Consider the following 12085-nt stretch of genomic DNA (forward strand, 5'->3'; position numbering starts at 1 on the left):
ATACTATAGCTAACTGGAGATACTAAGTAAGGCCCAGGGGAAGTTTAAGAAATGGAAACTTCTTGTATTTGCTCAATTGTTTTTTCTGCCAACAAAGAAGTGTAACAAATCATGGTGTTTTCAAATAAAAGCATCAGGAATAAACTCCAATTTTAGAGAGCTATTTCCTGGGCACACATGCAGGTGTATTTGAGGGAAGGCTGGATAAAGCCGGAGACAGGTAACCATGCCAGGTTGGTAAGGGCCAGGGTCGTGAATCATTATTTATTATTGAACAAAGTAGTGATTTTGCCAACTGTCCATTCTCAAATATGACACCCTCTTCGTGGGAATCAGAATATTATTCTGACAAGGTTTCCTTGTCAGGAGACCAATCTGGGATTGTGACCTGAAAATGGAGGTTGTCTTTTAACTCATTTGAATTGCAAACTGGTGAAACAACCTATATCTACGGTGGCATATTTTTTTTAAAGCAAAATCAGGCACCTACATTGACCTCCTATTTACATTTCTTTGAGAAGAAAAAAAATCACATAAAAGCTATCAAGAAACACATTTCACAGCAGGCAAATTAATTGGTTTTACAGTATTTGAATGGAGGGTTTGTCAAATAAAACATGCCGTGACAGTTAATAGTGTCATTTAGAGCCAGAAAATTATTAGCTTATTTGTTATTGGATAAAAGGAAGGCAAACATTTTGTATTAGGAAGTTTTAATGTGTTTAAAATCCTCATTAGGGATTAATGGACATGCTTGCTTAGCATAGCGCCTCATTAATTTGAGGCTAAACAGTTACTTCTGTGTTTCAATCTCAGTGTTGTTTCTTAACATTTTTTTTTACTTCTCTTTAATTAGATCTTGCAGTTGAGTTTGGTCTCTACACCATTGGAGATGTAGAATTAATTAATGAGATTTATAAATCTAATGGAAGGGAGTTATTCTTAGCTATCATTTCATTTTAGTGAGCAGTTAAACCACAGATCTGAGAGATTTCAGAAGTCTAGAAAAAATGTGAACTTCCCTGAATATATTTAGTAGTGTCACTTGGCATTAATAGATAAAAGTGCTTTAATTAGAGTTATAAATAATAGGGGAGCTGGCGAGGATTCACTCCTTGTGCACAGGGCTTGTTCTCTCAGATCATCACTGTCAGAGAAGAGCAATTGTAGGTCTGTTTCTGTGGCATCATGGTGTCATCCACTGGCAATTAAGACAATCCTAAGTGCAGGATTTAGAGAGTCAAGAAGGCGCCAAGTTCCTTAGAGATTTGTCTGAAAGTGGAGCCACTTTCTATCAAGTGTATTCTGTTGTCACCTTTTTATTGAGGACATGTGTGGGTACAATTTATAAAGTCTATTCCACTGATTTTGCTTTAAGGAAAATGTAGCTAGAGCAAAATCAAACTGAAATCTGGGTTTCTTGTTTTAAAGGAGACATTTAAGTCATTAGCCGTGTATTTAGAAGACAGAGGCGTTCGTTTCTTTAAGGTGAGGGATTGTGAATGTCAAGGGAAGACCTTTCATTTCTGAAAGATTCTCAGAAAATAAGAGCCAAAGATACATATTTAAAAGGTTCTTTTCTAAATGGAGTTATAGCACGTAATTTAAGACCCCATCATATGCCTGCGGCAAATGTCTTCAGAAGCTACCAGAAAAACCTGAGCTCCCATTTCCTTCCCCCATCCCCCCTCCGGTGAGGAAGTCTTGTATCTTTTAGAAACCATAAATCCTTAGAAGAACTTGTCAATCCAAGATGTATTAGAGAAGAGAATCATATTTTAAAATGTTTCATGCTAACAGTAAATGGGTAAAACATTTGCTTAAAGACAAAATACGTGAGTACTTAAAAAACAGCTCTTTAAACAATTTGGAAACTCCTTCCTATGTTATCTGAGAATGATCTCTGTCAGGAGGATACAGTTTAATCAAAATCTCTACTTCCTGCCAGACAGAGCTGAATTCATCTAATCCCTAGAGAGGCATTCCTCAGGCCCAGGGCCATCTTTGGCCCAGGGCTTCCCTTCATCCAGGCTTCTGGGTAATGTGAGGAAATTCACCACTGTGGGATCCCAGAAAATCATTACTCCTGCTCCTGGGTGCTCTGCTTGTTCCATTCAGAATGAAGCCCCTATAGATGAGAGCAGTTGGAGGATTGTGAACTGTGGTTAATTAGCTAATCAGTGTTGCAAAGTGCAGTGGCTAATGCTGGGGAGCAGAGTGTCACCTCCTTCTAAATCTCCAGGGGCTACTTGGCCTCCAATTCTCCTCTTTCCCCCACTTTCTCCTTCCTTTATTGCCAAACTGAGGGCATACAGCATCCCCTTCAGTGTTTCACTGATAGCCCGCTCTTTCTTGCCCTAAACATTGCCAGAGAGTTATATTATACTTTCCCAGCATACCCCATTCCTATTTTCCAGCAGAACCATTTTCTACCTTACCTTTCTCCTCAAGTTTCCAATAACCACCCCGTTCTCCACTGATGACCTTGCCACATACTTCATGGAGCAAAATAGATACAATCAGACAAGTACCCCTTCATCTTCTCATCTTTAATTTCTCCAAGCCAACTGCTTCTGTACCTAAGGCATTCTGCCTTCCCTCCTGTTACAATGGAAGGTGTCCAGGCTCTTCTTTCAGGCCAGCCTCTCCAGTTGTGTCCTAGTCTGCTGGCTCCTGCTCAAGGACTTGCTTTGACAATCATGAATTTTTTTCTTTTGCGATACTTTTTGCCTCTCCACCGAGTTATACCCATTGGTATATAAATAGGCCTTAATATCATCCCTCTTACAAAACAAAGAAGAACCTTGATACTGCATCGCCACATCCTATCACCCCATCTCTCTGCTCCCTGTCACAGCAGGAATTGTTTCTCCGCTCTCTGCATCCACCCCTCCCACTCCCTTCTTAGCACACTCCAGTCAGCGTGCGACTGAAACAGCTCTGCCCAGTGTGGCCAATGGTCTAGATCATACCAAACCCAACGGTCCATTCTGCATCCTTATCTCACTGAATGGTTTATTTTCCTTTGAAGCACTTTCTTCTCCAGGTTCCTGGGACACCACACTTGCCTGCTTGGCTTGCTTCCTCCCTGGCTGCTCCTAAGAATTCATGGGTGCTTTGAAATGCATCACGCAAGATGGATCAGATGCTGTGCCATGTGAAATGTGGACTCCTCACACAAGGGACAGTAAATGGTCTTCTGGTTCAGTTTCATCTTAGGATGACTGGGGTGTGAAACGAGTTTCACAGATGAGGCCTATGGCACAGGTATGCTGCCTGTCATGTTACATAAGACTTGCCTGCTTTCTCATGTTTGTATTAGTTAGTATAAAAATTAGTTTGCATTCTCCATGAATTTGAAAACTGTCAGCAAGAGAAGAGGAAATGCACCCAGGTTTTGACAATTAGCTTCAGTGAGAAAATCACTGGAGTTGGGAAGTAGATACTACATAGAGTAAAATACATGTAATAGAACAGGACAAAATAGAAGGTGAATAAAATCATAGAACCCAAAATATACCTGAGAGGATCATCTTACTTGGCAACTGAAAGTTCCAAGGTGAAAGTGCTGTTATTCTGTGGCAAAATAGGAAATGTAAGACGAATGGTATGTGTGAGTTTGTTTGATGGTGGGATAAGTTTGTTGTCATATCGTGTATGACAGATATGTAACTTTTGGAACTTATGTCCTTCCTACCTTTTGGCTGTTGCTTCTGTAATGTCCTTTCAGAACAAGAAGGAGTAATCATATGTAGACCTCCTATTAGTTTTGTGAAGTACAAGGCACTGACTCTTGTAACAGATCCCATGCCATGGTTGTGTCACCTGGAGAGTGAGGCAATGAACTGTCCCAAATAAAACATCTAGTTAGTTGTAAAACTTGGACAGGGAAGTATTTCCTGACTTATCGGGATGTTTTCCTTTTCATGACTTTTAAGATCATATTTATCAGTAATTGCTATGAAGTATGATTGTTCCTGGAACTGTCAGGAGCATAAAAAAACTCTGAAAACCCCAACATTCACTCTTCAGTTGACAAAATTCGAAAGTAAATTTGCTTCCTGATGCATCTTTTTTATATATTTAGATCATGTGTGTTAACTTTGTTTACAATGACCAAGGATAGTGGTTCAGAAATTGTCTTACATGACTCCACTCTGCACATCTGTATTTTTACAATATCTTCTTTTAGTAGAAGAGATCATGGACCTGCACACAAGATAGCCAGTAATGTTAATAGGAGGGCCCTAAGTAGGGATTTTATGGAATCAAGACTTTGATCTTAAACAGTCCTTGGTTTCAGCGCTAGGACCTGGACTGGCCAGAAGTGGGCATCTTGTGAGCCCTGAGGAGTCCTGGGCATGCCTAGGAATTTCAAAAGGCAGGGACCATGGCTGGAAGGTCTCTGGGTTGCAGGGCAGACACAGAGCAAACAGAAGGCTGAGAAGAGCACAGGCAAGAAGGGGCAAGCAAATTGGGTCAGAGTGTGGGAAGCCAGCAATGAGAGAAGGAGGAGGGTGAAGCTTGAGTGAGAGCAGCGAGATTAAGGCACCTAGATGAGGCCTGGAGAATGGGGGAGGAGGGGCTCTGTCCCTGGGGAGCCCACCCGGCACAGCCCAGGCATGTGTCTAGGAGCAGTGACAGCCAACAGAGCGACCTCCCTGCCCAGCTCAGGTGACTAGAGGCAGGGCGTCCTAGGGGAACTGGGGCTCAGGCAGCCAGCATCTTCCAGACGGGCTCTTGGTTTCCTAGTGTAATCTTTCTAGACGTGTACCTTATTTTTCTTTAAGACTGTCACCCCCCTCCCCGTTTATACCTCATTCTTCTATAGAAACTAGTTATTAGACCAAATAAATGAACAGTGAGCTAATGGCTATTCAGAGCCCACTGAATTAAGCACTGTTCACTTTAAATTGCATCTGCCCTTAGGTCCTCCTCGGGCTGATGATGGGCCTTTCTGCATATGCATTCTGCTGTTGCCCATACCTAATGAAGCCCACCCTTCCCCTCCCCCACCCCGCCCCCACTCCCCCTTGGCTTTCTGTTGTCTTACCGCCTCAAGTCCCATCTCCAGCCTCCTTTGTCACCTTCAGTAAGAGCCACCAGATGGAGCAGCAGCCTGAGGCTCGTTATACGCTGGGCCCCCAAGTAGGATTTCACAATTAGTGGCATTCACAAGATGTCATGAGGGCCAGTTTACAAGGGGACTAAACTAGGTACTCAGTGGTCCCAAGGCTCAGGGTGCTGGCTTTCCAAAAGCCTTAGAGGGAACTTAGAATAAAATGTGCTGATGGAGGCTTCAGATGCACCCACTGCCAGGCGGAGGTACTTTCATATGCCTCACTTTATCTCAACCTCATACAGTCCTTGAAGTGGAATTTTATTCCCCTTATATAGACAGAGAAACAGAGGCTCAAAGAAGTTCAAGTGTCTTGCCCCAGTTCACAGAGCAAGTATCAGAGGTGGGATTAAAATTCAAGTCTGTCCAGCTTCAAAGCCCATGCTCTCTACACCCCCAGGAAGTATGGTAAGTGATCCTACTGATTTGCCCAAATAAATAAAATGTGATCGCTGAGTCCTCCTTTTCAGTTTTAGTTCCATGTAAGGTTCTAGACACAGGGTCACTTCCTGTACTTGGCTTCAAATGTTAAGTCATAAATTCCTTTAATCTTCATGCTCTACTTTTTCTTGCTTCTCTTCTTAGAGGGAATAGTGAATATTAGCTGGCTTTACATGGGGTGTTTTGCCCATGGGATGCCCTTTAAAATAGGCTGGAAGCAGTATTTTAAACGCCAAGTCCTTGGATACCCAGGACTTTTGCTATATTAAAATGAAATGGTCCAGCTGGTTGGCTGGACCAAGTCACTGTTGTGAAATCTTTTTTGTCTTGATTAGAGTTCTATCACTTGAGGATTTCTGTCTGCAGTTTATGTAATATTAACTGTTCCCGTTTAACCAGAGACTTATGCATATAAACTAGAACAGGGCCAGGTTAAGATGTGACAGGAAACCAGGGACAGAAAGGTCTTAACCTGAACTTATCAGGGACTCGCTGGATGGGGAAGAGAGATAAGGAAATCTCAAATCGTGTGCAAATAGGAACTTCAGAGGCTGCTGCTCCTTGTTTGCACAAATGACTGATCAGGAGGGTTAAACATTTAAAAAAGATGGAAAACTCATTTCTTAGTAGAATATCATAACCTGTTTGCATTTTGTTAGTAATGCCGTGTCAGGGAATGTCTGTCAATCACGGGGATGAATGTGCCAATTTGTTATTGAAAATACAAATGGAATTAGTTTGGAAGCTGCCAGCAGTGTCAGTCATGGATATTGTTTAACTGGGCCAGTAGCATGGATTTTGGTGTTAGTGATGTGTCACTCAGTGTCACTTGCGCTTGTTGGAAGAATCCAGGCATTCACTGGCAATTAAACGTGAGATTTGTGACTTTCACTGGGCGAAGTCTTTGTCAAGGTGAAATGCGGGTAGAATAGGGCACTTTGATGGCAAAAGGATGATTTTAGAAAAACTGACCTCTCTTCCCTCGCAATCCCTTAATAATAATGTGCTCAGAGACATGCATCACACTCCCCCCAGTTAACTATGTGATGATCATGACTCTTTTAATGTTTCACATGAATCTTCATGTTTTCTATTAGTGTCTCTCAATGCCACAATCATGGTATTTTTGATATCTCGTATTACCCTAATCGCCAAGAAGTATGCTCCAAACTGATTAATTCCAGAATGATTAAAATATCCTATGCAATTCATTTATTGTTGCTTCAATTAATTGAATATTTGATGATTTAAAGGTACCTTGATTATTTCCTAGGATATGTCTTGATCACCAGGCAGATGATCTGTGCGTGGTCTGCCTGTGGCTACATGCGGTGGCCGCCTGCACTGTCACACGCAGAGAGGGTAGGCACTTGGGAGGGCTCTCGGTCAACTCACACCTGCCCGACACGGACGCCCGCCCCTCCTGGCCCTCAGAGGACCACATCTGTGCCCAGCCTGAGAGAGAGGGTCGTCTGGGGCCAGGAGTGAGAGCACAGCCTCCCGGGCGGCATGCCGCTTGCTGTCTGCTCCTGGAGGAGGGGGCGGAGAGGGGGATGCACAGGGACGCAGGCTCTGAGTGGCTAACTTGCGCTTTGTGGACTATCTGAATACTCAAGAGTGCATTGAAAGGGAGGGAAGGTGGCTCTGGAATTAAGCGGCTGCTTGGCAACTCATCGGGCGGCAGTTCTAATCCCAGTGTCCCCACTAGTTCTCCTCCTGTCTCCTGTCACACCTGTCCGAGTGACTCCTCCACAGTTCCTGCGAGAGGAGGAGGGCTGTGAGAGACAGACAGACAGACGGAGAGAGCAACGGGCAGCTGGGGCCGAGCCCTCAGCCTGAGCCCAGCTTCTGTCCAGAGTGCAGAGTGGCCCGGCATTGCTTGGCCATGTCAGATCCTTGGCCTCTCACCCCCTTGTGGGGCGAGGACTACGGCGGGGACCTCGGCGGCTGGGAGCTCCTGTCGGACGTGGCTCTGTCCGTGAACCCGGTAGGTACTCTCTCCCTGACACCCAAGTCAGACCTCCTGTTCCGTATTGTCTGTTTCTTCCGTAACTGTTTGTCTCCCCCAAGTTACATGGAGCCGCAAAGGAAGAAATTACGTTGCCTTTGGTGTCTTTAAATCCTCCCCTGGAACCATCCTGAGCACAGTGTGAGCTCAATCAGGATTTGTTGTCTAAAGAAATAAATGGGAGAACTGATGAATAGGCGGACGGGCGAATGAATGTGATCCTATTACCCTTGTCACCACCACCTTACAATGTACATCCCAGTGGGTCTCTAATTGTTTGTTTTCCTGTCCCATCTAGACGTTTACCTCTGAGAGAAAGTAGCCAAGTCTGATAGTTCTTTGTGTCGCTGACCCCCCTCGCCCAGCACTCTTCTAGGCACAGAGGAAATGCTCACTGGTTAATTCAAAAGCATTTGCAGGGGAGGGGGGAAATACAGCTCAAATGAGTGGTCTTGGCGGTGAAAACATCCGCAGGGCAGGGCTAGATGAGTTTGTGGGACTGGTGACTCCATGTCAATGCTGGATTCCAGTATTTTCTGAAAAAGAAAAAAAAAATCTGAACACTCGGTATGGATGCATATTTCTTTGCCTGCCTGTGTCTGCAGAGTTCTTCCCCAGAGTCCACAACTCTTTGTATTTTGACAGCATTTCTCCATAAGGAAATGGATATTTATAATACCAGGTGTAGAGATGATATTTGCAGTTGGCAAGAGTGAGTCAGATCTTACCTTGAGCAGACAAGAAGACTGGGCTTCAGAAGACGCAGTTAGGAGACCAGCAGGGCAGGGGCTCATAACCTGATGCACTGCGTGGGTCTTTTCCAGTTACAAAGCAGGTTTGCATACCTTATATTTCATTTGCTGTTCACAGAAACCCTGTGAGATTTGAAAACAGCTGGTATTATTATTATCATTCTTTTATTGTACTTAATTTTATTTTTATAGTTGGGCAAACTGGAATTCAGAGGGTTAGGTGATAAAGTCCTGTTCTTGAGGGATAGGGCCAGGCCTCCCACTCAACTCTTTAGACACATAGGCAAATGTTCTTGCTGTGTCTGCATGTTCCTGACATTTTTTCCTATTTTTATTCCAAAGTTAACATTTGTGTGTTTTCATAGAAAAAGAAAAAACTAAGACTTTTTTTGTGAGATTGAGTCATATATGTTTAGCTTGGGCAGCCCAGCTGATTCAGTGCAACAACTATACTGAAAATTTAAGTCTTGGCTATAATCATTTTGACCTTTGTGTTTCAGGAAGATATACATTAATTCAACAACTGTCTTAGAAAATACAGTTGCTGGATCCTTGAGTGATGAAATGAGAGTTTATTTGCTGTTATGAATCATCAGTTGAGTTCTATAATCCTGTAATATGTTAGACCAGTCTCTTCTAGCTTATATTCGGCAAACACCCATTCTATGGAACAGTGATCATTGTTAATTGAAAAAAAAAAAAAAAAAAAAAGAGAGAGAGAGAGAACTAAAACCCCAACAATTCAATGTCAAGAAAGTTGGGAATATGCTGCTTTAAACTGATTTGATAGATATCTCAGAGCCTTTAATCTGCATCATGGATTGCCAAGAGGGAAGGTGGTCTACACTTATTTGGACACAGAACATTTCATTTTGCAGGAGTGGTTATAATGGTCTGTTAACTGTGATTCTTCACACCTCCCTTCCTCCTGAGTCTGCAAACTCCACGAGGGGAGAAACTGTGTCTCCTTTTGCTTCTTCCCATTGCATCTTTGTCGAACATGAGCCTGGTGGCTCAGTGCCTGACCCTTAAAAAAAGATTTGTTGAATGAATGAATGAATCAACTCTGCTAGATCAAACCACCTGTGGTTGCTTATCAAAAACCTGTATTTAAAGTTCTTTACAATGTCTGCCTGGCCAGTTTGTCAGCCTTTCCTTCTACTGTTCTTTCCACTCAGTACTCAAGTATTTGTGTTCTTGGAAGGAGGACTATATAATTTATCATCCAAATCAGGACATTTTTGAGGATGAAATGGGACACCAGGATAACACATGTACACTGGAACCATACCAGTTGACTCAGGCTAGATGGCCCCGTCATTGCTGGTGACTCTCTAATCCCCACTAGGGATTTTCTGGTGCTTAGAACAGCAACTTTTATATGGAGAAGAAGAAAAAAAAAAGAAGAAGAAGAATGCACACTGGTTGAAATTAATGTATCAGCATGTACAGGAGTGATTGTTATGCTTATTTAATGCTACTGATAATTGTATTTTTTTAAGATTGAGGGCAACTGATGCCATATTCTCTCCCCCATTTCCCCAAATATAGTTGTATTTAGACCTGAATCTATCAGAGTAACTAGAGGATTGGGACTTAATTGTCCTTGTGAGAGACCTGGAACCTATAGCCCCTGTGGCAGTGCTCTCTTTACAGGACTGGCCTTTCACCTCCCAAGGCAATGAATGAAAGAGACCAAATGTTCTCCCTACTGGAACTGGAGGGAATTGGAGGTGATCAAATTGCCAACCTGGAGGGGGTAATGGTGTGAAGGAGAGAGTTCGGAAGGTTTGGGGGAATGCCTGTACCTGCACAGGTGACAGCATGCCCCGTAGGCCTTCCTCTAGGTAGTGGTCCCCCTCCCAGGTCCCTCATCATGCCCAGCTAATTGATTTGATGTCACTCTTTGGCATTTGACTTCTTACTTTCACCGACTATGGAGCTCCTGGAGGAAAACACATGTGCCAGACACGGAGTAAGTCCTCAGTACGGTTCTGTTAGTTGGTTGAATTTTGATTGATTAGAAAGGTGTGAGTCACACTGAGAGGAAAAAAAAGCCCATGGCATTCAGTGTGGATATTTGTGAGATTCTGCGTGCCAGGGCAAGCGTGCAATTTACACAAGAGTTTGGCCTTGGTGTTTCGGACAAGAATTGTAGGCATCTGATTGGATTCCTGAATTAAAAGGGGACTTAATTTAGTCACAAAACTGTTTCATATAGGTGTCCTCTTTTACAAATCTGTGGTTATGAATAATATGGTGAACTACTATGTCAGAGCGTGGAAGAGGCCTCAAGGACCAGGAAGGTGAGCTCTTTTTCTGGAAGGATGAACAAAAAGAAGCCCAGGTGATGGGGGAGGATGGCTCCACATCTCAGAGCAAATTGGTGACAGAACAAGACTGTCTCCTCATCTTGCACTGTGGTCTTACTGCTTCATTAAAGGAAAACAAAATTGGTCATTTGCTGATATTTACTGCATTGTATTTACTAGGGAGGAAAATCCACATCTACTGCTATATTTACTTTCTTTACAATTTTTCCCACAGGGTAAAATATTATACTATCCGCTTTGCTGAGAATAACTAGATTATGCTTCATTTTCTTTTCTTTGTTTGCTTATTTTGTTTTAGGTAAGCCTTCCCAGTGACCCAAGCTGTGTTGAAGAAATCTTGCGGGTGAGTTTAAACCTCTATTTCTCTGTCTTTGAATAATGAAGTAATATATCTGCTTAAGCTGCTTAAAGTAATTCCTCTTCTGTTTCCAGGAGTGTCATGATGGGGAAATCCTTGCATTCCACTTCAAGACTCTTCTGTTTACATCTCCTGTCTCATTTCTCACCTCCTTTCCCTCGCTAGTCAAGCTAGTCTCCTGATCTGCTTCCTTCTTGCATCATTCTGGCTCTTTCTTTTGAGGTCTTGAACAGAGACTTCCCACCTCCTTTGGGAAGTGTTCCTTATTCAAGCATCCTACCCGCAACCTTTGCCTTTTTGTTCTCTGGGATCTCAGGTCAGCCTCATTGCTGCCCCACGTTACATCGTTGATGGGACCGGGTCATGGAGATCATGGCCTGCAATGAATGGATGAGATGTGGCAGGGTGGAGGGAGGGGAGGAGATGAGGAGAGAGTTGAGAATGATGGCAAGTCGTGGGAAATGTTCCTCATGGGAGTGACTTGGTTCATGAGAATGGCATGGAGGCAGCACAGAGCTGCGAAAGACCTCTCCCAAAATACGTAATTAAACCAAAAGGAAAAACCAAAGCCAAGGCAGAAGTATGTATTTCCCTCCCATCTCTGGCTGCTGGCATCTTAAGGTGATGAAGAATCGGAATTGTGGAGTGAGTTCTGTCTCCAGCAGTTGTCACTTCTGTGATTTGGACAGATAACTTCATCTTTTTGAATCTCCCTTCCTTGTCTGTAAAAGAGGAGAGTAATGCCTGTCTTAATTCCCTTATAAGCTGTCTAGCTGTATATAAATCCTCCTTATTATGAGAAATGGTCAGTGTAGCCCAGATAAAACTGTTCCGGCTTTCCATTGAGGAAAGAAAACAACCTCTGTGCCAGTGAAAATGCTGCATCCCCTTTAGTCACTTACCCAAGTCTCCTCTGCTCCCCCGACACACCCCCTGCTAAGTGCCTTAGTGCTGGAAGCAAACCCTGTGGAAATACACCCAAAGGAATAAAAAGAGCAGAAACCTGTTTGTCATCTAGCTGACTGGCCATCTGATTTCCCCTACTGTGAATATTCGTGCGCCTTTTTTCAGCCC

General features: G+C 43.3%; 1 protein-coding gene across 1 annotated transcript in view; it reads left to right on the plus strand.

The window, feature by feature from the left end:
* The window catches only part of AFF2 (ALF transcription elongation factor 2), a 387822-nt gene that overhangs the window by 174553 nt on the left and 201184 nt on the right, over positions 1–12085 (plus strand). Inside the window, exon 5 of the mRNA XM_068963139.1 lies at positions 10952–10996. Coding sequence (XP_068819240.1) covers positions 10952–10996 — 45 coding nt within the window. The remainder of the gene's footprint in view (positions 1–10951; positions 10997–12085) is intronic.

The sequence above is a fragment of the Capricornis sumatraensis genome, chromosome X (genome assembly GCF_032405125.1).
Source record: "Capricornis sumatraensis isolate serow.1 chromosome X, serow.2, whole genome shotgun sequence".
NCBI classification, from domain to species: Eukaryota; Metazoa; Chordata; class Mammalia; order Artiodactyla; family Bovidae; genus Capricornis; species Capricornis sumatraensis.